The sequence below is a fragment of the Pogoniulus pusillus genome, chromosome 8 (assembly GCF_015220805.1).
Source record: "Pogoniulus pusillus isolate bPogPus1 chromosome 8, bPogPus1.pri, whole genome shotgun sequence".
In the NCBI taxonomy this organism is placed as follows: Eukaryota; Metazoa; Chordata; class Aves; order Piciformes; family Lybiidae; genus Pogoniulus; species Pogoniulus pusillus.
In genome coordinates, this window is record NC_087271.1 from 24,802,945 (window position 1) to 24,829,626 (window position 26,682).

The 26,682-nt window shown below is 50.4% G+C and overlaps 2 protein-coding genes and 1 long non-coding RNA gene across 5 annotated transcripts in view; 2 read left to right on the forward strand and 1 right to left on the reverse strand.

The window, feature by feature from the left end:
- Window positions 1–1,514: 1,514 nt before the first annotated feature.
- Window positions 1,515–26,374, reverse strand: LOC135177543 (mucin-2-like). 3 transcript variants are annotated; one of them, XM_064147676.1, is made up of 6 exons: window positions 16,212–16,311; window positions 6,279–6,746; window positions 4,860–5,189; window positions 4,529–4,695; window positions 4,342–4,389; window positions 1,515–3,710 (listed from the first exon to the last, which is right to left on the reverse strand). In XM_064147676.1, exons 1-5 carry the CDS (start codon window positions 16,276–16,278, stop codon window positions 4,363–4,365), a joined length of 1,059 nt encoding a protein of 352 aa, XP_064003746.1. In that variant the 5' UTR covers window positions 16,279–16,311; the 3' UTR covers window positions 1,515–3,710; window positions 4,342–4,362. The 3 variants fall into 3 exon arrangements, with proteins under 3 accessions (XP_064003746.1, XP_064003747.1, XP_064003745.1); XM_064147677.1 differs by lacking the exons at window positions 4,342–4,389; window positions 16,212–16,311 and adding an exon at window positions 26,241–26,374; XM_064147675.1 differs by lacking the exon at window positions 4,342–4,389.
- Window positions 15,452–24,858, forward strand: LOC135177545 (uncharacterized). Its single transcript, XR_010303092.1, has 3 exons — window positions 15,452–15,662; window positions 19,343–19,646; window positions 23,748–24,858. It is a non-coding gene; the product is annotated as an uncharacterized LOC135177545 (long non-coding RNA).
- TESK2 (testis associated actin remodelling kinase 2) overlaps window positions 26,208–26,682 on the forward strand; it is a 79,076-nt gene continuing 78,601 nt past the window's right edge. The window contains exon 1 of the mRNA XM_064147673.1: window positions 26,208–26,635. The gene's annotated coding sequence lies outside the window, so the exon portion shown is untranslated. The remainder of the gene's footprint in view (window positions 26,636–26,682) is intronic.

Here is a 26,682-nt window from a genome sequence, read left to right on the forward strand (position 1 = left end):
AGATGGGTCTTGAACTCCACGTTTGTTTTATCCAGATTTCTTGCCCTCCTATTTAGCTTTAAAACTAAGTGATTTGCTTCTTGTTCCCTTGCTAATTAATAGTACAATTGTACCTTAGCCTAGAAGGCATTAAAAATAAGCCTTATCAAAAGCAAGAGCTGTCTTCAAGGGGACATCCAGAAACTGGCAACAGTTGCTTTCTGGTTCTGTTGGTTTGCTTTGCTGTATGAGAAAGATGAAGCCCACACAACTAGCCCATGGTCCACTGCCAAATCTGGCTACCTCAGAGGTTGCATCACCTGGCTGGGAGATCAGAACCTGGCTGGGCAAAGGCAGTAAGCTTCATGCCTCCCAAGGCTGGCTACCTGCAAAAGCCTGTCCTGCTGGTGCTTCTCCAGAAAACACAGATCTGCTCTGTTCTGCCTCTAACGAGGCAGGCTCAACCATTTGCTCTGCAAAGAATGAATCATCTCTGAGTGGGGTTGGTGGTAGAAAGACAGAATAGAGGAAATTCTGATATAAAGCACCAGAATACTGCTGACTTCAGGCCCGAGAAGACCAGCTTAGTTATAGTATGTTTGCTCTTAGTTCTGGTTTGTGTGGTTGTGACAGGATTGAAATCTCTGACGGGTTTAAACTTCAACCCTAATTCTTCAGATTACTTAGCGAGTACTTTGCTAGCCAAGAAGTTCTTGTGTGCTTTCTCCTTGCCCGGGGTCTTCCAGGGATTTGCTTTTCTAAGTTGGTTGTAGGAATCCTTTCAAAACCAGAAAAAAAGCCCAAACACAAGTAGCTGTGTAGACCAAGTAGTTTTACTCACTATACTATTCCTTTGCAGTAGAAAATGTTGTAACACAGTTTATGGCATGAGGCGGAGGATGTTGCCCAAGTATTCTAGCAGGTAGGAGACTATTAGCTCAGGGGAGACTTACCAACTCTGCAGCAAGTGCTGGGCTTTGGAAATAAATCACCAGCGCTTACTGCCCTGAATCTGAGCTCCGAAGGGAAGAGTTCAAAACAGCTGTAAAGCTAAACAAAAAAATACATGCCTTTCAGTTTGCTTTGTCTTTCTATACTATGGAAAGAACCATGACAAATGATGCTACTTACATTTGGATTAGGCTGGCCTTCAGGATATTTCTATAGAGTGCAGGGTTACAGTTGACAAGAGATAAGAATATGGTTATATTCAGTCAGAGGCAAAGGAAGAGAGTCTAAAGGTGAATGTTAGATTATTTAGTCTATCGTAGTTCTCTTAAGACACATTACATTTAATTTGACTGAATAGCAACTAATCACTGCCAACCCAGACAGGGAATGACCTTGATGAGAAGCAATACAAGCAGAGGATGTTGTCCTGCTGAACCTTCAGAATTATCGTTCACAGCTGTCTGGCATTTTCACTATAATCAGCTCTGTGATTCTTCCTACCTCATACTGCTGCTGTTTAACACAGAATTCATTGTGATCTACAAAGTCTTTTAGTTAGATGAAACTATAAAGACCAGGACACATTGGGCATTTGTAACTTTATTGCAGAAAAAAAACCAAATCCACTATTAACATATTTTACAAGGAAAGTTGCACTTTGGTGTTGGGCAAGTTTTCTTCTTCACCCCTTCCCCCTGGACAGCAATGTGTGGGAAACCAGAAGAACCAGCCCCTGCCCTTTTGGTTGTGTGCAGAGACACCTTCCAGCTATGTCAGCCTGCACCAGTTCTAGCCAGGATGGAGTTCTGTTTTCCACCACTAACTTGCCTCTCTTCATGCCAAAACCCAGTAGCACCCTGCCCTCCAGCAGAGGAAACAAGTCTGTAGCTAGGGAGATCGCTCTGTACAGACAATGCTTGATACAAAAGGTTTGGAGCTGTGACAATTGCCCTTCAGTTTTCATGCAACAGTAGGAGAACCTATTTTACTGGGCATCCTTACAATTAACAGATGCAAGGCCAAAGCCAACAGCTGAACCCAAACTGCACTGCAGCCATTTGACAGCCATTGCAAAAGCAGTAACACAGGAAAGAGGATCTGCTGCCTTACCCAGTTCATCTGTTTAATCCAGGCTGGTTCTGCTCCATCTTCAGGCTTTGCAGACAACTTGAGCCCTGCTGATGGGGAAACTCCCCTTTCCCTGCTAAGAAAAGCAGTAGCAGCACTGGAAAAAACAGGTACTTTTGCTAGTGAGGCCTGGCATCTGTCCTTCATGGGGCCAGAGAGCATTACTACTGAAAGGAGAGACTGAGACTTGTAAGAGCAACATGGTAGATAATTTCTAGCCCTTGCTGAGACCAACTGCCTTAGTTAAAAAACAGATACTTTAGAAAGGACATATGTTTTTCTTTACCTAAGGTCAAACATGAATTAGAAAACAGGAGGTGTTCATGACACAAAGACTTTTATGTCACGCGCACTCTGGTCCTTCTGAGGCAAGGGCACCAAAAGATCCTCAGACTTTCACTTAGAGGCTCTGGTCTGTGGGTTTCCTTGAGGAGCCTCAAGAACCTTGGATACAGTGTACAGCAGTGATATTTTGAGGCAAAAGTGCAGAATCTAATGAGTCTAACGCTTAGAAAGAGGAGGGGAGGAAGGCACCTACATCCGAGATCTGTCCTCCGCACAAGACATCAACTGGCTCAAAGACCAACATTAGAACGTAAAAGAGCTTTGACCTTGCATAGCACAGAAGGGATGCAGTATTAGTTTTGTACAGCTTTCAGCAACCAGATGCTAGCAGCAAAATGGGAGGTACCTGAGGAAAGGCATATGTCAGCCCAGGCAGGGAAACAGACCAAAGCATTTACTGGGCCTGGGCAAGGAGTTTACACATATGCTGAAAGCATAAACTACGGGAGACACAATTCTGGTGAGGCCAAATTAGTGTGTCTAATTAGCAATAGACAGAGTCCCATCAAGCCTTGTTAAGCTAAAATTATGTTCATTTTCCTCCCAGAATCTTCAAAGCAACATCAAGTAGCAAGGGCACTTCTCCAGTGGCCACAAAACTGTTTTCCCTGGTTAAAGATAAAAGGTATGCATGTAGGAGGGAAGCAGAGCAGTCTGTCATCCTCCTCATAGGTGTTTCAGGATGGGCAGTGCCAATCCTAGGACTAAAGCTGAAACAGGAACAAAAAAAGTGCAAAAAAACCCAAAAACAAACAACAAACAACCAAACAAACTTAAAAATACAGAACACAAGGGAGCCTAAAACTGATTTTCATATCCTTGGCTCCCTCAGAAAATGGCAGTCTCCTTTGCTAGCACTGTGCTGAAACCAACAGTGTTAAGAGCTCATGTATGATGGATCTCTTGCCCACCTCCTTTGAAAGCAGCAGCTGCCAAGATGGACAGAAAAGATCCATGCAGAATGTGGTGGCAAATGCTGTCTTGGCTAATTGGTCACCACACTGAAAGGAGGAGGCACCTCTTCAGGGCATTATTTCAAGGAGAGCCTGGAGGAAAGGGCCAGACTTGGGCTCTGATTCTCAGCATTAAAACATCAACACTGAACTATTTAAAATGTCAAAACCCAAAAGCCATCTGAAAGGGATCTTTCAGTTGTGTGCAAATCACAGCCCCTTATTTCTCAGCAGATCGTCTGGGACCAAGTCCTCAAGGCCTTCTCCTCTGGGAAGTTCAGCCGGCCAGGCAGAAGACAGCCTGGTTGCCTAGTAGCTGTAGAGTGAGAGAGGGGTGTCCTCCATCATGTCATCCTAGAAGCAGAGAAGAGTGTGCTTTAATAAGATGTCTGCAGGATGGCATACAGTCCCAGCCTGGAAGAGTGCTGTGCAGGCAGCACGGCCTTCTCTTCCATGCTGTCACAGTGTGACCATCTGCCCAGCAATCCACCTAAATGCCACTCTTGTGTGATTCCTGGATCTTTGCACTGTTGCTTTCCCCTCCTGCTGCAGGAGGTGTATGCAGTAACAGCCTGTCTGCTGCAGCGATGTGGAAAACCTTGGCTGTGGAAAAATCCACTCAGCTTGAAACAGCTTCAGCTTGCTTGCTAGCTGTTGAAGGGAACCGGCATGCATTCCTCCGTCTCAGTAAGAGTAGCGAGTTAGCTGCAGCTTCCCCATAGCTAATCCAGCTTTCGAAGTACTCATACCTTTTTCTGTCCCCAGACAGTCGAAAGCAGGCAGACAGACAGACAGACAACATCCCCAGAACAGAGCACAGAATCTGCTTTGTCATAGTCACAAAGCAAATAGATCAGAGTACAGGAGGAGAGGCTAAGAAGGTGTCATTCAGGGGAAGTTTGGATGGAGTTCCCCTTCCTCTATTGACCCTTTAGCATTCCCCTGCAGAGTGAGGGGAAAGCAGAGAGCTTCTTTAATGGCCAACCTTGAGACTTGCTGTCTTGATTCAAACCCTGGATGGAAGGAGAGGGACCTAAGAGGGAACAGGAGTTGTGATCAGCATTCTTGCTGCTGCAAATACTCAAAGCATTGCTAATGTAGTAGAAAGGGAACTGCAAAGCAGTCAGTAGCAAGCCAGACCACATAAGGCTGAGGCTGAAAGTGTTACTCACCATGGGCAGGTCCTGCAGGCGCCGGAACTCCATGCGACTGTTGTGCTGGCGGTATCTCAAGAAACCCACCAAGCCCAGGATGCCCACCATGACAATGAAGATGGAGATCACAGTGATTACCAAAGGGTCAGCCTTTGTTGAATCAGCCAGTGGAGAACTGGGTAGCTCTACAAGGATACAAATGGAATGAGGCCAAATGAGAGCTTTCAAGGGTCAGAGTAGCAAAACGTTGTCTTTTTTGCTTTTGCTTAGTACAACTGGGAGGCAGTTTGAGGTAGCCCTAACCCTTTGCCATACTTTATAAGAGCAGGAACAATAGCACAGTGCCTACCTGGATTTTCATCATCACCAACATCCAACACAGAAGCTTTCTCATGCATAGGCTCTAATGGCTGCTCCAGTGTAGATGTGCTGGTGGTGATAGCAGCTGCACTAGTAGATGTGGAGCTGGTCACAAGGGGTGTCACCATCATGGTACTGGAGCTAGTACCAGAGGACATACTCCCTATGGTGGAGATGGAAGCAGAGTAGGCTCTGGGCTCCATGGTGCTCTCCTCTTTGGAACCCACAGGAGTTGTTCCTGGCCTGGTTTCAGACCTCATTGCTGTGGGGCCCACAGTCTGCCCATCAGAAGGCCCCGTCTGAGAGTGGTTAGTTGTCACTGCAAAACAGGAACAAGCAGTTATTTCAAGGGATAAAGTGCCAGTGCACTCTTCTGTGGGACTGGATGAGATGGAAGCAAGGCTGTAAGGAAAACTGCTGAGACTATAGGAAAAGCAGCTTATTGACAACCCTTTAGCAAACAAGTATGTCCTACAGCACAGCTACAGCTGAGCCACACTATAAGCCACAATGCTTAGAAAGCCCTCTTGGTTTTCACATGTGCCAATCTGCACTGTCAGCCAACCTGTGCTCTCAAGTCCTGTTCTACAGGAACAAAGGACAAGCAGATAAGCCTTAAAGAGCTTTGCATAGAGCTGGGCTTACCACAGAGCAAGAGACTGGGAAAGGTCTTTCATCCCTCCTTAAAGGGAGCACTTACAGGGGGCTGGCAAGGGACTGGGTGTCAGCTATCCCTGAGGCTGATGCTGTCTGTGCATCACAGAAGAGCAGGACCCTGTGACACGAACCAGGGTGAAGGATGCAGTTGTGCGCAAACATCATGCAAATCAATGGTCAATCAATATCTGGCTTGCATCAGGGATATGTGACAGTCTGGCAGGCTCCAAGGTGGGTGAGACTGGGACTGCAGACCCTATAGCCAGTCCCTATGCTGCCCAGAGGGATCTGAAGGTAGGGAATGGTATGGGCTTCCATGGTTACCCAGGGATGGATGGGCTAACGTTTGTGCCTGCCCATCTCCAAGCTTTATTTTAAGGGAAGATGTGCTGTCCCATTCTGCAGGCAGCAGGGAAGGCTCCCGTGGTTGCCCCAGCTCTGATGCAAGAAGAGCCCAGGTGGGCAGCACTGCTGAAGCATGTTGTTTTGGGATGACATATATAAAGGACTTCCCTGACCACAGTCAATGTCCTCATCAGAAAGCAGTCAGCAAAACGAATACCATAACTGGGTTTGCAAATAGGATACCAAACTAACAGCACCTCTGCAACTCAGTATCACCAAAGTAGCCACACTTAATAGCTCATTTCCCTTCTCTCCCTCCTTCCAAAGTTCCCACGAGAGTTCACAGAAGTTTCTAGGTTTCTTTTGGGCAGGACTTTCTGTACAGGCAGTAAAGGCAAAACCTCACCCAACACACTGTTCAGAGGAAGCGTGGGGGTTGCACTGCTGGCATCATCCATTCCTTCAGTTGTGCTGAAAGGCTCTGTGACTTCGGGGTTTGGCTGCTTTTCTTCCAGAGTGCTGGTGGGGCTAGGGGAGGAGATTTCAGTGCCGCTGTTGCCTGTCAAGCTTATATTGTGGTGCTCATGCTGTGGAAGTGTGACGTCTCCAGCACTGGCAGTGGTGGAAGCCGGCAGTGTCTCTGCCTTGGTGCCTACCATGGGGGTGATAGGGATGGAGGTGTTCTCCATATCTGTAGTGTGGGCTCCAGTGCCATTGAGTGTTTCAGCAGTCAGGTTTTTCTCCAGGCTTGTCTCGGAACTGGTAGTAGTCACTGGACTGAAGTCAGAGTCTTGCCTTGGCTGATGTGAGGTTAGCACTGTGCTAAGAAAAGGTGAAGGTGTCACCAAGGTCTCTGCTGTCTTCTGTCCTTCTCCTGCAGAACAGAACAGAACAGAGTTAAGAAATGCTGAGAAGCTTGTCAGAGATCCCATACTGAGAAAAGAAACAGAGAAGGAGGCCAGGAATTGAACGTATTTGTCCCCCTTAACTCGAAATCCAGCACAGGTTCAAATAGCTCCACTATCTTCCTGTCCTCACTGAGGCAGGGATGTGCTCTAGAGGACCTGTCTTTATCTTCCTCCCTCTCAAGTCTTGTGTTCTTGTTCTGTGGATTCAGCATCACTAACCCCTCTTCCCTGGAGCACCTTTTAAAACCTTTCTGGAAAGTTTTTTTTTTAAGTACCACCTGAGACCTGATTCTGTAAGAAACTTAGACAAGTCTCCCTTGGCTCATTGAGAAAGACTCAGAAGTGATGCAGATAAAATACAAGTTGGGAAAAAATAGATCCTCTTATCTTCCCTGGCCCAACAAAGTGTAGAATGGTAATGTTTCACAAATCTGTGGCTGGCAAGGGTAAAACAGATATTGCTAGTCATCTCAGTAGTATTCTGTGCTTGTTGTTAGAATGGAAGGTGAAGTGGGTAGCAAGAGAGTATTGCAACTAAGAGAGCTGGTGGTGTACTCTGGGAGCCGCCTTCATGAGCTATTTATGAACACATCACCACCATAAAGTGTGAGTGTTGTCATAGAAATGGGGACCTACTCAGCCTCCTGCTACAGCAAACAGAGCCAGGTTTCCTCATGGGAACCTGTGGCAAGCAAGGATCCCTCCTGGATCCACAGCTGCTAGACAGTGTGACAGCAAGGTGGGAGGAGGAAAGCCACAGGGCTCTTACACTGCCTGCTCGTAAACACGGATCTTGTGAGAGTGTTTTAGGGCATAGCCAGGAAGAAAACAGAGAAATGTAGCTACATCAAGATGGCCCTCAAACAATTAAAAAACCTTGCATGGTCAAGATTTTGATGATTTCCATTCAAGTTTCTACTCAAGCCACAGAGGTGTGATGAGCCAAATACAGAAAAAATAGAAAGAAATAATATTAAAGGAAATCTATCTTCATGCCCACTCTCTCCACAGTGGAGAAGCGTTAGAGGCAGATGCTGTAACCAAGAAACATTTATCCATCAACAAAGCAGCCCACTCTTACTAAGGCTTTGGGGAAATCTCAGCTGTTTTTAAAAGCTCTTCAGAATGGACACAGTTATCAGAGTTATTCTCCAGCTACAGCACTTAACGAGCCCTAAAAAAAGACACAATACATCTCCCTCAGGAGACCTTCACAGTACCCTGACCAGCTGCAGAATTCAAAACCTCGAAGCAGCCTGACAGAGCTGTGCTGCCCCAGCTCAGGGCCCCAGTCCCAGGAGAGGACTGCCATGGAGGACATGCAAGAAGACAGTAGAGCCCAGCTCAGCACGTTTGGAGAACAAGCGCTCAAAGGGAACCCCAGCTGGGGCAGTTAAACTTTAAGACTGAAGGCATAAAGTGATTGCTCCCTTTGGCCCTGCCTGGATCCAGCAGTCCATGGCCAGAATGTGCCTCTAAACAAAGCACGCTGCTCTCTGAAACAGAGCTAAGGTGTAGAGTACATTTACACCAGTAAGACTTGGAAGGAAAAGAACTGAGCACCGTGATTCCCAGGATCAGGCTCCAAAGCTCAGAGATCTTCATGTGACAATCTCCAGCCTTGAACCCAGCATTGCTATTCAGTGCGCTGCTCACTGGGCGAGATCCCAGCAGCTCCAGATCCTGTGCTGAACAGCACTGAAGGATCCCAGCTGGGCATTGGCAGATGCTCTCTCTGTAAACACCTGACTACCTGCTCCTATGCAGGAAAAGAGGCACACAGAGCTTTACTGTCACCATGGGGTAAACAGGAAAGGTGGTGGCCAGGTGCCCAGCCAGCGGGGAGCCTGGCTACGTGCTGCTTTGAATAGCTGGCCTGTGCCCCAGGCAGCGTCCTGCAGGGTGGCAAGCTGTGATCGGGGTCATGCAGAGGAAAGGCTTGGGGAGATCTGTCTTGCATAAAGGCCTGAGCACCTCTGAAATAGTCTTGCCTATTTCTGACCAGGAAAGAAAGCCGTGTCAAGGCTTACCAATCTGGGCCCTACATACCAGGGCAGCTCCCTGCAGTGCCAGGAGCTGGCATCTCTGCCAGGAGGTGCTATGGGGCAGTAGGGATTGTGGGAACAATCAAGTTCCTCCCAACCTGCGGATAAGGACAAGCTCTACACAGTGTGCAAGAGGGGGAGCTAATGGGAGTAGTATGTCCCCACACTCTTCTCTCCATTTAGCCACATGGCTTCTTCCCCGGGAAGTACCTGGTGTCCATGACTGCCAGGGAAGCGGTGCCCAGGGCTATGGCCCTGTATCCTGCAGGAATGCAGCAGGAGCATTGTGCTTCCGCTAGAGCAGCAGTTGGCCTGGGTCTAGAGTAACACAGCACTGTGGTGCGTAAAACCTGATTTGTAGAGATGCTAATATTGGCGGGTGTGGGGCAGGAGGAGACCTGCCTTTGAGCATGGCAGGTGATGATGGCACCTGGATTAGCAGGTCATCCAGCCCAACACATCACAGCACACCCATCTCAGGAAACAAAGGAGAGCGTAAACCAGGCTAACACAAAAGAATCCAGCCATTATGAGATGGTGGTGGGAAGATAGAGAACAAAGCAAGAGCCCTTAAGATGGTCAAGGAGACAAAGGACAGTGAGTAAACCCCGATCACTCCGAGACAGACAGACAAAAGAGCACCACGACCATCTGTCACCACCACCCAAAGGCAGCACAATCACCAAGCGAAGCACCTGGGGAAATACCAGATAGGTGCAACTTGCTGCTTGTGACCATGTGAATCTAAAAAGCGCAAGCACTGGTGAGTTTTATTTTGGTTTCAAAATAAAAATACTCACAGGCAGGATCTTGCATTAAGATTTGCTACGTTGTTGCTGCAGTGCCACAATTCAGTTTCCCATAGTATTATCACCCACCCAGGCAACTCGTTCCCACTCTGGTGCAAACCCTGCAGTGCAGTGGGGGAGAGCACGACTGCTGCGAAGCTGCTGTGCCTGGCTGTGCTGGCTGAGACCCAGCAAACTCACACCAGCTGTGGTCGTCCAGGGTCCAGCCACTGTGGTTTCTTCTGAGCCTTCGATGCCCAACAGGTTGGAAAATCTCCAGCTCCAGCGCTGTCACTGCCGCTCCGTTCACTGAGCAATGATGTTTTTAGCTGTTTATCAGTTACTTAGAGAGACGCAGGTCAGAGCTCGTTGCTCTGACGTCTTTCTGGAGAAGCTCTGCTTCCTGCACAACATGCCAGGGAGGCTGTGGCTGCACTACCTAAGACATCACCCTCATGGAACCATACGCCCCTTGTCTCAGATAGAAAGGGAAGGAGTTAGTATGGATGCTTCACCTTCTCTGTATCCCCCAAGGCCTGACAGTTGGTGAAGGTGCAGTCACCCTTGGACCCATAACAAAGCAAATACCATAATAGAGCAAGTGAAGAAGCAGGAGCAGCTGCAAGCAAGAGCTCTGATAACAGCATCTCTGTTTCCTTGACAAGGAACCATGGGTGGGTTTGCTTTGGTTACACTGCAGTGCCTGCTAAAGCAGAGCTGGCTGCTGGTCCCCTGGCTACAGCCCCACTATTGCCCTATGTCTGTGCTAACCAATAGGGTCAGTTGGTGCATGGCGAGAACCAGTGATCTCGGGCCACATCAGGGCAGGGCTGGTGGATCTGGAGCAGCAGCTCCCATCAGACAGTGCTGACTGCAGTGACCTCTGCCTGGGAAATGAGAGGGGTGAAGGAAAAGAAACATCCCCCAGGGAAGTAGTGATGCAGCCAGATGAGAAGCCCCTGCCTTAGACAAGGGTGGGAAACACTCCTGGCTCCTCCTACAGCTTCAGCCCCTCTTCTGCCCAGCATGACAACACTGAGGGACCTCCCCACATCAGCCTGAGCTCCCACCAGCTCCAGAGCAGACATGGTATAAATATGCCATAATGAAAACGAGTAAAGGAAGCCAGCTCTGCAGGAGGTGGGGCCATTCCTACTTTCCACTCCCTGCCCAAGTTTCAGGCCCAAAGCCAAATGAGGAACTGAGGAATGTCTGCACAAGAAGGACAGAGCATCCCTGCTGTGTCAGGATGGTGAGGAGGTCTCCTCCATCCTCTGCCACTGCAATCATCTCACAAGCTATTGGTTTCTCAGAATAAAACAAGACAGTGAGACAGAACAGGTTCTCAGCTGGACCAGCCTGCATATAAATTCATAACAGCCATCCTGCCCAAATCCCAGCAGCACCCTCTGCACCCTCCTTCCTATCTCGGTCAGAAACAGCAGCTTGAGCTCCTCAAGGGTCAACACAAACCTCATTCCAATCCATAGGCTTTACCATCAGTTCTAAAATCCCTCTTAAGGTGAGATGTAGGAGAGCTATGTGACATAAGGAAGCCAGCAGCAGGCTGGCTGCTGTGATTCGAGGGAGAACAGGGCAGCAGGGTGCAGGTTGCAGTCACTACTGGCAGGGGCGCACAGAAACCCAGGCAAGAGCTAAGCACAAGGACAAAAAAGGATCCACTGAGGATTTCAGAATAAGTGCCCGTGGGAGCAGGACTCCCTAGTGAGGATGTATCCTCCTGCGCAGGCTGTTGCTGGCTGTGGATACAGCACCTCACTTCAATCAGCTTCCTACAGAACACACGTCAAACCACTACTCTGATTCATTGAAAAGGCACCCAGGCCCTTCTAAAATGCTATTTTTGTTTGCTAACTGAACTCAATTTCCATTTAAGTGTAACAGCTCAAGTCACAAACAACCTATTAAAATGCAAAATTAATATACTGTTTAAAAAGTAACAGCATAGGCTGTAACCTCTATGTATTTAAGCAATTATAGTATATCCTTTTGCTTAGCAAGGACTCCATTAAATGTAGAAATTATCTTTTGTTGCCAGTTATTACATCTTTATGGTTACCAACCAACGGTAATTAAACAACCTCTTCAAGGAAAAAGAGCTTGAGTATAAATGCAAATAAAACCATAGAGTGGGATTTCAACTCAAGGCTCTTAATTTCATTTAAAAGCAGAACTAGAGTAGCTGTTGATGAGGTATCAGTTGAGCCTGACCTCTTCTTAACTGAGAGCTTGGAATAAAAAAAGCCCCAAGTGGCAAAACAGATTTCCAGAGTCTTTCAGGTAGGTGCCAGATGTACCCAGGGATGTTGTAGAGCAAACATCCTCATTGTAACAAAGCTAGGCTTGGATCCGGTACAAAGGGCAACTACTTTGTAAACTCAGCTCCAGTTTGATACCTTGCAGGACCCCAATGGAGGCAGGAAGCCACTGGGCTGCATTTAGTGCAGGGTCCCTGCCATGGCTGATGCCAGGACTGTTCCACCCTGAGAGATGGGCACAGAGGCAGACAGGACCTTGCAGCCCACAGAGACCACAGCAGAGCTCTTGTGTGCTGATAAGTTAATTCACTGTACCCCACATGGCTTCTGTGAGTGGAGCCATAGCCTGTTGAGCAGGCAGGAAAACACAGAAGGGATGAATTGGGGGTGCGGAGTGCCCAGTGCAGCCCTTGAAAGTGGGCAGGCCAGGCACTCTGCAAAGCAAGGGTTGCAGTGAGGGACAGGAATAGAACCCAGGTCTCCTGACCAAGAAGCTCCTTCCAGTCCGATAAGCAGGTGGCCACAAGCTGAGCACGAGACAGGGCTCTGATTAGATATGGGGTGCTGAGCAAGCATGGTGCTGGGGAGAGACAGCTTAGCATCCAGCCTGCCCAGGCAGGCAGGCAGTGCTTCCTCAGGGCATCTGCAGATGCCAGGCCTCAAGCTTAGATGTCTGAGAAACAAAAAAGGGAGCCAGGAGTATGCCAATGCTACCACTCTGTTTAATGGCCTTGCATTTATGATGGGGACAACCAGTTGATGGTGGCAGAGCAGAGCCTCTCAGAGCAAGAGTTACAATAACAGAGATGAGAAGCCCTGGAAATGGCACTATAAATGTTGAGCATGAGTTCTTCAGTCCTAGGAAAACCTACACAGCAGCACAGATATTCCCAGAGCATGCAGTGGTGATGAACCCTGAGCTGGGGAGGAGGCATCAGTCCAAGTGTTTGCCTGCAGGATGCAGGACCCCAGAGTAGCACACTCTACCTAGCCCTGCCACATGAGCCCTTGCTCACCCAGACAGGGTGGAGAAGAGATGCAAAAAACTGCTTTCCACAGGTGTGCATGAAGGTCCACCACTCATCCTCATTCAGAGGCAAGAGTGCTTATCCCAGATCACCAAATTGCTTATCCTGACAGAACAAAAGGGGGGAACAGGCTGTCTTGCTCAGCCACCACTGTCACACCAGACAGTTATTTTCCACTGGCTGCATATACCTACAAAGCTCTGTACTTGGCAAGAAGGTGCCCTGGAGTCTCTTATGTTGTTCACTTTGTTCCTAAGTGAAGGGATTGAGTCAAAATGAAGACCTCTTTGCAGAGAGACTGCTGGGGACATGAACAGTACCCAAGGCCCAGGAAACTTGCCCTTCTCTCTGGGGCTGTGTAACCCAGATAATACTGCAACAGCAGGGAGCTCTGGCATCAGCTAGTCCTGGCCCTGCTTAGCTCAGGAGTCACAGCTGCAGTGGAGGAAACATTCATGTCATTAGGAGAAAATTAATTAGCCAGTTGCCTTAATAGCAGCCCTGTGTCAGCAGGGAGTCTAGTCTTCAGTACAGTGAGCTGGGGGTAGTCTGGACATGAGGAAATCTGCCCAGACCCAGGCAGCCCCCAGGACCTTCTGGCTGTATAGCTGCTGGTTTCATGGGGTATGGGCTTTGGAGGATGCATCCTGTCCTAAGCAGTAGCAGTTTGGGCCACAAAGGGTGGGCATGTGCCCTGTCTCTGTCCTGAGAACCCCTGCTGAGGACATGACCTGAGCAGTGCTGAGCCATACGAGAGCAGTCCCACACTGTGTTGGGAATGAAGGCAGCCAGGGTCACTGCAAGGCAGCCCAATGGAAACCAGTGCAGCAAGAACTGCATCTGCCCACTGATAGTGGCTCAGTGGAAAGGAAATAAGGGGGAAGAAGGACTTCTCTGCTTTAAAGAAGAACATGTGCAAAAATGGCACTGAAGACCAATGCCATGACATGATGAGGCTGGACGGGGGGGGTGCAGAGTTGGGTGTTACTCCATGCAGACGGAGGTACTACCCAGAGGAGAAGGCTGAGCTCTGGCTCAATTCTAGGTGCAGAAGAACTGGAACCAGTCAGCCAGGGTGGGGTAGGATCCATCCACTGCCCATTGCCCTGGGCAAACAAGGGGGAAAAAAATCATGGCAAATTGTCCACGGGACTCTGCAAGCAGACACACTGCTTGTCTGTGTGTGCAGCCCTGCCAGCCGACAGACGGGGCTTTATGCTGCTCCCAGACCGGCTCTGTCCTCCCTGCTTGCAAGGCAGCTTAGCAGAGGAGGGGAAGGCAACAAAATGGCCAGGCCGAAATTACTCCAAGGTTTTATTTGTAAGACTGACGGTGCTGGAGGAAGTGGATTTCTGCGGGCAGCAAAGAAAGGCTGTATTGAGAGGCTGGTGTGGGCAGAGCATGGGGGATGTGGCAGTCTGAGCCCCTCTATGGCCCCGCAGCAAACCTGGCTGGGGAGCAGGAGCAGGCACTGCTGGAAGGGGGAGCAAAGAAGATCTGTGCCAAAGGCAGGGCAGAGACCAGGTCATGGAGTTGGGACAAGACTGGTTATGGGTGAGTCGATTGTTGACTTTTGGGCCAACCTCCAAGCCAACCTTTCCCCTCCATTACTGTATGCTGGGGATTCTCTGGTGTCTCGTTAATGTTGCGCTTGCTAGGAAGCATTTTTTTTCTAGCTGGCATCTCTTCCACGACATCTATTTTCACAAAACATTTTCTCTCTCAACTGTGGCTGCAATTAGCCATGAGGATGAGGGCCAGGCCAGCTGCATAGGGCCCACTTCCTAAGGCTATGCACCAACTTGGAATTAAGATGCTAAGTACAAAAGATGCTAGGAAAAAAACAATGCAACTTTAATTCTGGCATGTCCCAGCAGTGTGAGTCTTGGACTTTGCAGCAAGAGAGCTTCTATGAGCCAGCTAGGGCAGGGGGACTCCCTGAGGGCACCCCAGCGTGCTGGGGGCAGGAAACACTGTGAGACATGGAGCCAATACAGACAGTGGCAGCCCTGAGCTCCTCCTCCTCTCGGCAGTGGAAATCTCGAGTCATGCCTCTGCCAGTGGCTGGTCACCTCCCTGCACCCCATCACAGTGCACCCACTCTGGCCCATGGGGTGTGCTCACATAAAGGAAGCTGTTTTGGAACTATTTCCCCATGCTCAGCCTCAAACGCCGCCAAACCGCATCCAGCACCCAAAACTTCAGGCTGAGCACTGTTCTTGGTTTCAGGGTTCAACCCCGCAGACGCCTACACCAGACTTCACCAGAACAGTTAGTTACTAGAAACAGTTTCTGTGTGTCACCCCTTGGTCTGCAGCCGTCGTTGTGCTGTGATCTGACTAGGGCTTTTTCTCCGCCATAAAGACGAGGAAATACATTTGCTTTCTGAGCCCCAGATAAGCCCCTAAATGCCAGCTCTGACTTTGTCACTGGCAAGATTACGGGGGATGACGACAGCCCCCAGATTCGGGGCATGCTCCCAGCCACGCCGCAGGGCTTGGTGGAGTGTTGGTGGACGGGGCTGTCAGCACCGCGCTGCAACTGCGCCTGCCCACGTGGGGACATGTTGCTCGTGGAGCCGATCCGAAATTCATCCTGAGACAGGCTGCCTGGGGCCGGGGTCTGGCTCCTGCTCCATCCCGGACACCGGCATCGCCTCCTCTCCCACAGCATGACCGGGCAGGAGCCCTGTGCCTGCAGGGAGGTGGCAGAGCTCGGGCTTTGTCTGGAGTACCCTCGATGGTAAGCTCGGCAGTGGCTCTTAGGCACCCAAGAGCTGCAGGGTGGGAGAAAGGGGTTTCTCAGGGATGGATGCTGGTGTGCGAGTGCCTTCGGGCTGCTTTACTCCCCTCCTTCAACATCTCCTCGTGTACCGCGCTGGGCCGGGAAGGTGAAGCCGGCGCGGCTCCGCTGGCGGGGGTGCAGCGCTGCCTGCAGCTGCCTTGTATGGTCAAGGCCGGGGCAGGCGGCCCCGCTGCTGCCTCGGCGCGGGGCTCTCCCAACCACCGAGCATCCCTGCGCGACCTTACCTGCCGTCCGCCACAGAGACGGCGCCCGAGGCCGGGGCACTTCGCCCGAGTTCCAGAGCGAGCCCCGGGGCGCTGCTCCCCGGATGTTTTTAAGCCCGGGGGGGGGGCACCCCAGACCTTCCCCCAGCCCCACTAACGGGCGGAGGATTCCGGGCCACGGCGCTGCCCCGACGGCTGTCCCCAGCGCTACGCTCCCAGCCACGGCGGGACCTCTCGGGCCGCCCCACTCCGCCCCGTACCCCTCGGGCGACCCCCCCGATACCTGGCAGAACGCAGAGCAGGTAGCAGGCAGCTGCGAGGCGTAGCAGGGCGCGCCGCGTCCCCTCCATGCTGGGCCGATCCGCGCTGGCTCCGCCGGCGGCACCGGGGCGGCGCCGGGGCGGGACGGCGGCTGGGGCGGGGCGGGCAGCACGTGGTCCAGCCCCGGCCCCGGAGGCGCGGGGGCCGCTGCCACCCCCCGCACTCCCGGGGCCCCTCGCACCCTCGGCCAGTCCGACCCCGGGATCCTAATTATGACTCTGCACCGTCACCTCTGCTCCCGGACTGGAGCCCTGTACCTCTGTTTACATCGGAGCCCTCCCAGTAGCAGTCCTGGTTCCGGCGTCGGCACCCTCGGTACGGTTCGGCACTGTCCCCACCATCCCTGGCAGGTCCCAGGCACCCTCGGTTCGGGCAGGGCACTCTCGGTCCAGTTCCGCACCAGCTGCGGCATCCTCGGACCGACCGTCCCTGGTTCGAGTGCGGCAGCTCCAGCCGTGTCCCTCCTTGTCACAGACATGCCTGGTCCAGACCTGTGCCACCCCGCCACCTCACGTTGGCCCGCGACCTAGGTCCAGGCCCTCGCTATCCCCCAGTCTAGTCCCTCATAGTCTCTGGGACCCCTAGTTGAGCCTGGCACCCTCACTTCTGCAGCATATGGGGATGAAGACAGTTGCCAAGCATAACACCCTGAGCCTCTGTACTGCTTCGAGGTAGGCACAGGCAGATGCAAAGCTGCTCCCAGCATTCCTGGATACTGCGTCAGCCAGAGATGGGCCAGGCGTTTAAGATGCCGTGACTGGCTTCTCAGGACACCCTGCAGTCCATGGCGTCACTCCATATCCCGGTCCCACATCCCTCCTAGTTTCCTGGGGCCTGGCCAGCCAGCCCCATCCAGGCATTGTGAGGGCTGAGCCAGTAGTCATCCTTAAGAAATCTGATTGCTTTATTCTGGTCAGCATTTCTGAAGAAGAAATCCCATTATGAAACTGGCAGTGGTCAGGCACTGAGCTAGGCACCCTGCACCCAGGTTGCTCTCCAAAAGGAACAAAACCTCTATTGCAAATCCCTTGTTTTGGTGCTTCTTCCCTGACTCCAGCTATAGTGAGTCCCCCGGTCCTGCTCCATCAGCTCTCACAGAAACAACAGGGAGACTTGGTACTCCTCTGACTTGAGAAAGTGCCCTTTGCCTGTAAGCCTTAAGTAACATAGGGCTTTGGAGGCATCCAAGAACACCGTGCTATGATGTGTTCTTTGCTGTCTGACTCTTGGGATGTTTTGGCAGAGGTGGGGCTGCGGGTCTTCTCCTTCCCAATATCCATGTATGCAGTACCAGAGGATAGGAGGAAGGTGGAAACAAGTACTTTTGTTCCCTGAGAGTTCTTGCCTTCCTTCTCTGATGTTTGGCTCCTTACTAGCTCCTGCCCACAGTTCAGAGGCAAGTAGGAGAGAATAGGTTTGGTCTGATGCAGAACTGACTGTGTCTTTTACTAGCTCTTAAAAAATAATAATGAATCAAATCTTGGTCTCTCTTTGGAAATATGTTTCTGGATGCTTGCTATTTATTGCCACCAAAACTAAATGCATCATTTTCTGGCATCCTGTTGAGGCAGAAGTAGTTATGCTTGCACAAATTTGCTACTTCTAAGAGGAATTATTTAAAGTGCCTTTACAACCTTTTAGTAAGTTATAAGAGTCTTCCCCTCTCTCCAGATGCTGCAGAGCTGCCTGGCAGAGCAAAGCCTATTTTGCACTAGAGAGATTCGGGCTTTTAACACCACAGTGTGCATCACCCAACCCATCTCAGAGCCTGCCAAACCTCACTAGCAAGGGACCAGGGCATTTTCACCTTCCTCAGGATCCATCCCTGAGAAGAACATGAGCTCTGGGATATGTTGGCCCTGCTGACTGTGACCATGGCTCATAAGTGTGTCCAATGCCTGCAAGCTTCTGACTCACATCTTTCCTCTGTTTTCTCTCTGGAGATACTGAAACGATATCCATCTCATCTGGCTTATAGATAGTGGTTCTCAGTCGTCAAGGTTACCGATAGCTCTGCTTTAATTAAGCTTATAGACATGGAATATCTGCAACAGCTGGGGGACAAGGAGAGCATTGGGCTGATGCTCCCTAAGGGGTTTGTGAGCAGCACGATAAACCTGGGCAGATGAGCCCCCCTGCAGGTCACTGCTATTACTTTAGCTGATCTTCACACTCATTAGGATTATGATTAACACGCTAATGAGGCACCTTCATGTCCACGTAGCATGGAAAGAGTGGATGAGTGCAAGAAAATCGACTGCATCAGCATGACAGTGTTTTTGCAGTGACACCGCCCCTCTTGCACTCTGAAGAAGAGAGGAAGAAGAAGGGGCACTTCAACATCCTGCTGGTGCATGGCCACTTTCTCATGAAGCAAGCAAACTGTTCCCCTCTGATAGCATGTAGCAGCCTCCTGTGTCTGTGTGGGCTCTAGAGAGGTTATATAGGAGGTCTAACTTGATCAGGGAGTAGTTGCTCTGGGCTGTTCTCAAAAACTTCAGTCTCGAGACTGAAGGTCTGGATAGCAACAAGAGTTGAGGACTTAGAATAACTACTGAAAGAAAGTTTTGTGCTAAAAAAGAAAACCCATAAACCTCTGCCAGTGTCATGCTCTCTCTTGCAGTAGATTTCTTTAGCTCCTGTCCTTTTGTTTCTGGCTGGCAACCAAAGCAAGGCACAGGCCAGAGATGATAATGATGATAATGTTTATAGGAAGGAGCGGATAATAGAAAATGAGTGGGAAGTAGTGGCAGCAACAGGTCTGAGGGGAAGTAAAGGCATAGGTAGGAGGGAGAGATGTACAAGCTCAGTGCTTGGGCTGTGTCCCCCAGCCTGGGGTATGACACAACTGACCATCCCTTGAGTGAGGAGAGCAGTGGTGCAGATTTGGTCTCACTGCCACTATCATGGATTTGCACAATCTGAAGAGTGATGACCTTTTTCACACAGCCCAGAGGGGAGTGGTTGCAGCAGTGGGAGCCTTGGGCCGAGAGATGGCAGCTATGCAGATGTGGATGGTTCACAGAACTCTGGTTATATCTAACTCATCCTGTTTCTTGTGCTTCACTCTCTCTGTTCTCCCTTTGCCATCAGGTACCAGAAGCACCACAGATGCTCATCTCACCCTGCCCTTGTAGAGAGATCAACAGATCCCAGCCTGTCCTGTGCCACCCTACAAACTTGCTTTTTCTGGAGGTCTAGTCATGATCAGAGTTGATCTTGTGGAAGACAGGCCAACACATAACCCTCAGACATCTGCTCTCATCCTCCAGAAGCACTTTACTGTGGGAGGGGTAGAGGAGCTGCTCGTAAAGGAAGACAATTTAGCACTTGAAGGGATTTTCAGTTCTCAAGAGACCTGGTAGGCAACTGAGTGGAGCAGAAGAGCTAATCCAAGGTGAGTCACTTCCCCCTGCCCCTCCCCAAGGCTGAAACATTAAACCAGTCTTTTATGAAAGGCAAATTAAATCACACAAGTCAGAGCCAAGAAAAAAAGAATTTATCAAAGAGAAGAAGATGCTCCTGAGTGACTTACAGGCAGAGGGAGCATTTGCTCAGCAGCCCGAGATATTACATCTCCTCTGTCACACCTCCAATACAAAGAGCACTGCCATTCATCTATTTTTAATAACAGTGACGCAGGCAGTGAACCTGAATTCAAGGATGGGAACTTGTCTTCTTCCCCTGTGTATCTGTCCTGACTCATCTTCCTTTCCAAGGGCCCTTCACAGCTTCACAATACAGCGAAGGAAGAAAGGAAAAACAAAACTGAAGATAAAAAAAAAAAGGTCAGAGAGCAAAGCATCAGAGACTGAGAACTATTCAGGGAGAGGAATAATAAACACTGTGGCTTTGCTGTCTCAAGGATTTGTGGAAAATCAAGTGGCTGGGAGACCTGAATGTATACAGGGTAAAGCTGATTCGAGAGTGGGATCTCTTAGGCAGCCAAGCAAGGATTCAGTAGCAGCTGGATGCTTGTAGGTCTTGAAGTATTGCAGAAAGCTCAGGCTGAAAGAAGCAGGGGCAGAAATGAGGGTGTGCAAGCCTAAGGTGGCAGTGGGGAACAAGCTGAAGAGCTCTGCTCTGACAGAAATCTCTGATTTCAGTGCCTACATGAGGCTCTGTGCCATTGTAATTGTGGAGGAAAGGGCAGCAAGTGTGAGTAATCAGAGGAGAGGCTGCTCTTCAGCCTAGCAGGCAAAAAGCTGTGCTTTCGTTCCAGAGAGAAGTTGGGGCACAAGGACAGTGCAGTAGGCAATGCAGGAACCCTTTTGGGTCTTGCCATGGGGCAGGAGAAGTGGGACTAATGATTATGTGAGCTAATGGCCTTGGTGAATAATTGGATTGAGCATCCAGCATGGCCCAAGTTGGTCCAAATCTGTATTTCTCCTAGTGGGTGTTACTCTGAATACACCTTTGTCAGATGTTTAAGGTTTTAAGGTTTTTCCCTACAAAATCAGTATTTTGGCATCAGACAACCCAGAAACTTCGAAGCTGTTGAGAAGAGCCTTGCCCTAGTTCTGGATTGCAACCTTTGCCACTCCACTCCTAAGGGCTGGAGCGTGGTCTGATAGGTTCTCCTTAGGGCTGAAGCCACCCAGACACAGCAACACAAGATCAGTCCTGTCTCACCACATGGCTGGGAACGTTGTGGAGCAGGCTGGAGCAAGCCCATGCCTACAGTACCACCGGGAGCTTGGCTATAGCCATGCCATTACACTATTACAGTGTGGATGGGCTCTAAGTTGAAGCCAGGGTAGCAGATGGTCATGATGAGCATGCAGGGGAGCACAAGACCGTGGCACTGGTCTCCAAATGGCAGCTGCCTAAGTGCATATATCCATCTGCCCCAGCACAAGCCCTCTCTGGTTCCTGAGACAGCGTGTCTGGCACTGCTGCCGGCTTCCCATCTGGGATCTGCTCAACCTCCTGGAAGAGGAAAATGGAAGATGTTCTGACAATCTCACAGTTGCCAGGTCGCACACAGAGATGTGCAGTGTCAGGTTTGGGCTGACATACCTTGTCAGCACCAGTGGTGAGACAGAATTGTGAATCCTGTTCTTCATCAGCATGTAAATCCTCATGCAGAGGACAGCATGCAGGCAACCCCCACAGAGCCCTCCTTGCTGCCAGGAGGATTGTCGTGGCATGACAAGGAGCATACTGTCTAGGTGCAGCCACAGCTGTGCCTTCCCCTGGTGAGAGCAGGTATAAATCAGAGCAGAATTTAACCAATCATATCTGAAGAAGATCATAAAATCATAGAATCAACCAGGTTGGAAGAGACCTCCAAGATCATCCAGTCCAACCTATCCCCCAGCCCTGTCCAAGCAACTAGACCATGGCACTAAGTGCCTCATCCAGTCTTTTCTTGAACACCTCCAGGGACGGTGACTCCACCACCTCCCTGGGCAGCCCATTCCAATGCCAATCACTCTCTCTGTGAAGAACTTCCTCCTAACATCCAGCCTATACCTACCCTGGCACAGCTTGAGACTGTGTCCCCTTGTTCTGTTGCTGGTTGCGTGGGAGAAGAGGCCACCCCCCACCTGGCTACAACCTCCCTTCAGGTAGTTGTAGACAGCAATGAGGTCCCCCCTGAGCCTCCTCTTCTCCAGGCTAAACAACCCCAGCTCCCTCAGCCTCTCCTCATAGGGTTTGTGTTCCAGGCCCCTCACCAGCTTTGTTGCCCTTCTCTGGACACATTGCAGCACCTCAACATCTCTCTTGAATTGAGGGGCCCAGAACTGGACACAGTACTCAAGGTGTGGCCTGACCAGTGGTGAGTGCAGGCCTTGTCTTGCTGGCCACACTGTTCCTGATACAGGCCAGGATGCCACTGGCTCTCTTGGCCACCTGGGCACACTGCTGGCTCATCTTCAGCCTACTATCTATCAGTACCCCCAGGTCCCACTCCTCTTGGCTGCTTTCCATCCACTCAGTCCCCAGCCTGTAGTGCTGCTTGATGCTTTTCTTTGATGAGTTTCATTACAAAAGTATTTCGTGGGTTAAATTACTAAAATGCCCAATCTCATCACAGTGCTGTGAAGTTAACCCACTATATTAGTCCCCTGGAAAGGGAGAGACACAGTCCCTGTTGCCTGACATTTACTTAATTTTGGAGCCCAGAAAACCTCTCTGTCAGGGAAAACACCTGCTCTGCTACAGTGGAAGCAAATTCAGGTGTCTACTCTTGGGAAGGAGAAGTCTCCCGAATTTCTCTGCTCCAGGGCATTTCCAAAGCCGGAGGAAGGGAATTCCCCCTCCTGCCTGCCCTCACCCCACTTCTCTCATGTCTATTTTTATTGCCACCCTGTGAGTTAACCCGTGGCTGCTCTTTTGCCAAACCGGTTAAATTCAAAAGGCCAAAGTGATCTGTCTGGGGAGGAGAGCTGGCCTGAGAGCACAAGAGTAAACTGCAAGCCACAGCGCTGGTTTTGGAGTGGCTGAATATTGCATGAGGCAGCCAGTCTGGGGGCAAGTGGGGGAGTGGGAAATATCTGCCATAAGCACAGCTTCCTGCGGTATTCACAGTATCACAGTATCACAGCATCATCAGGGTTGGAAGAGACCTCACAGATCATCAAGTCCAACCCTTTACCACAGAGCTCAAGGCTAGACCATGGCACCAAGTGCCACGTCCAATCCTGCTTTGGACAGCTCCAGGGACGGCGACTCCACCACCTCCCTGGGCAGCCCATTCCAGTGTCCAATGACTCTCTCAGTGAAGAACTTTCTCCTCACCTCAAGCCTAAATCTCCCCTGGCACAGCCTGAGGCTGTGTCCTCTCGTTCTGGTGCTGGCCACCTGAGAGAAGAGAGCAACCTCCTCCTGGCTAGAACCTCCCCTCAGGTAGTTGTAGACAGCAATAAGGTCTCCCCTGAGCCTCCTCTTCTCCAGGCTAAACAATCCCAGCTCCCTCAGCCTCTCCTCGTAGGGCTTGTGCTCGAGGCCTCTCACCAGCCTCATTGCCCTTCTTTGGACACGTTCAAGCATCTCAATGTCCTTCTTAAATTGAGGGGCCCAGAAGTGGACACAGTACTCAAGGTGTGGTCTAACCAGTGCAGGGTACAGGGGCAGAATGACCTCCCTGCTCCTGCTGGCCACACAGGCTACATTACCCTTCTGGGAAGCAAGAGAGAGATCGTTAGAACTAAATTCACTGTGACATCTGCAAGACTTTGCCTTTGATGAGTCTCTTTGATGAGTCTTCTAATGCAATGTCCATTTTCCTATCTCTGGAAAACAGAGAAAGACCACAAAAGTCACTTGTCTTCTGTAGATTTTATGGCCATGGCTTTGCTAGGGTGCTTCTGGCAGCTGCAAGGAGGGACAGTGGAGTTTCTAAAGGATTCTGCTGTTGATGCATGCACACACAGACACACACACACGGTCACCAGCAAAACACACCTTTTTCCAATTAGATTATATAGGCTTTTCCTTGGAGATAAAGCTTCAGGAAGAGTCATACGATTATCTTATTTCCCTCTCAAAACAGGAATCATTAATGACATGCATCTCAGGACCTCGTGCAATGTTATCCTGAAATGCAGCACAAACGTTTCCAACTGAGATTTAAACTGAGTCACACCGATGTGTTTTAATAATGGTGCTGTGCAGCAGCCCATGGGATGAACGCTCATTCCTGTATATTATCAGTAAGGCGCTTGCAGGCCAAAAGCGGAGACAATGTGGATCTTGTTTGGGAAGCAGAAAAGAGGTGAAAGATGTGCCGAGAAATTGGGGGGGGGGAAATTAATTTTCTTTGGTGCTGAGATTGGCTCCGAAAAAGAGAAGTAACAACAACCTACCACCAGATGTCATCTTGAAGCTAACTAATAACGTCCAAAGCGGCGGAGACGAAGGATCCCGAGAGAATTGCGCTGTGAAGCGGTGGGGGGGCACTGGGATTTCTTGAACGAGATGGCTGCACTCTAATATAGCTAATGACCACTGAGGTGGAGAGTTGTTTCAGAGTGGGCTTTTCAATTTGCTTACATCAATCCCAGAAGAATTTAAAGTACTGCAACTTGTAACATTCTAAAGTTTAGTCTTGCTAAAAAGCTCCACTCAGGATCTCCATTCTGCTTGAACACAAGACACTGATGGATCTGAGCAGTCTCATCTGTCTTGACACTGATTAAAATATGATGGATATGATAATAATTGTTTAATGGCTTAATTACAAAAGCTTTGCTGCACCTTGTGTTTGAGCTGTCATTAGAATAGATGTTTGCATGTGGTTGATATTTGACATTTAAGAGTGTGGGAAAATTCCCCATGAAGGAAATCCAGATGGAAAATGAAGACAATAGGACATTTTTTAACCCACATAAAGTCTTTTTTAATCTGTTACCTGTGCAGAAATGGTTACACTTTTTATACAGAGAAAGTTTCATTCTAGGTTTGGGTAAAATTCTGATAGTAAATGAAATAAATAAATTGAAAAGTAGGTATTTTAATCCAGCTGTAAGGCTAAATCTCTATACAGTATTGTTTGTAGAGGTGGTGCTAACGTTTCTAACATGCAACTTCTTCAAGCACCTTTTGGGTTGAGCTGAGAAGATTAGATGTAAACTTATTGACAAAGGATTGGAAAACATTCTACATAATGGTATGGCAAGGCTGGGCAATGTGTTCTTGTCTGAGATGCTTTTTAGTTACAACTCTGCCAGTTTTAACTGATTCGGATTTGGCTATTCTATTCAAGAGTCTACAGCAAATGAACTTTGTTTCTTGAGAAGCTCCAGTAAAAATAGCTCAGCCTTTGCCAAAGATGAAGTCAGGGTAAAAATCTGTCCCTTGCCAATGTAAAACAAAACCGCCACCCCCACACCCCCCAAAACCATTTAATGAGGGATGTTCTTGTCCTATCGTGCTTTGGAAAGGATACTGAAAGTTTGGCAGTGTGTCTTAGCAGGAAGAAAGGTATCTTTTTCTATACCTGTTACAGGCTGCCTCTATGTGGATAAGTTGTAATTTGAGAAATGACAGTCTGTATGCGAAAAATCACAGATTTATTACAGCTTGGCAGCCAAAACCTCAGAATATGAGATGTATTAAGCAGGCTACAGGCAGGGACTCGAGGGGCAGAGCAGGTCGTTTTGTGCGGTGTGCAGCTCTGAGGAGACTGACACCACGTCTGGAGTGTGGGCAGCTGGAAAAAGAGAAGAGTTCCAGTAAAATGCTGAAGTTGCAAGACCTAGAGGGAGGCAGGGACCAGAACAAGCGATGAATCTTGTGGGAAACTTAGTAGGAGGGGAGGTAATGAAAGGTAATACCAGCAGGGATGCCGCCACGGAGCCCAATTAAGGTCACTTCACAGCCGGGTGTTGCTCCAGATGTCTGTAAACGGCTGTAGGGGCGGAGGAGCGAGGGCTGGTGCCAGAAGTAGCTGTGGTGCCGATAGGGTTGTAGGGCGAAGAGCTGGCCGGACCCGCAGCACGGATGCCCGAGGCGGCGCCGACCCGAGGTCCGCGATGAGGCCCTGCAGGCCGCCACGCAGGCCCTCCCGAAGAGGACGAGGGTTACCGAGGCCCGAGGCCGGAGAGGCAGTCACCGTCAGACAGCCGCCCCCCGATTCAAACCACTGCGGCTCTTTCGCCTCCGACTCCCCCCCGCCCCAGTGCCCCTGCCGCCGTTGCCATGGCACCCGCGCACGGCCTTCTGGGACCCGCAGGCCCGGGCCCGATGTCCTCGGCGCTAGCTGGAGCGTTCGTCCCGCTGACAGATTTACGCCCACCGCTGCCTATAAGCAGCCGAGGATTGGCTGTTCCGCCCGTCCGTCACCACGCGCACCGCACTCCTACTGGCTAACTCACACATTCGCCCGCAGCAGCTGGCCAGTGAAGGAGAGGCGGCCCTAGCAACGCCGCTCTTTCTTTCCTCCCATTGGCTGCTCCTCTTCTCTCGGGAGTTGTTGTCCCTCGCCTGGTTAGTCAAGCTGCCTGTCTCTCAAATGGCTTATAACCAATTAGAAAGGGCAACTCACGCATACTGCCGGATAGTCCTTCCGCCTGTCTCTCCCTTTTCCATTGGCCGAGTGCCACCGTCCATCCAGCTGTGCCAGCCGCCGATTAGCTGTTCAGGAGGGGCGGCTTCTGGTAGGTGCCGCCCCGGCGCTGTGGGCGGCTCGGCAGCGACGCTTACCGGAGGGAGGGCAGACGCGTGAGGAGGAGGTGGCAGCGGGGGAGGAGGAGGAGTTGTGGCGATCACGGCCCCGGGTCCTGCAGCTGGGCTCTCTCCTCACATGGGGCCCCCTCGCTTGCTGCAGCGACGAGGCAGACCCTCGCCGGGTTACTGAGGAGCCGGTGGGCTGGCTGCGAGCGGGGTATGCGGCCATGAGAGCCCGCGCCGGCCGCAGGCCCTGCTGGCGCCGCCGCTCAGGTAACGGCCGGCGCGCTGCGTATGAGGGTGCGAGCAGAGAGCGGGGT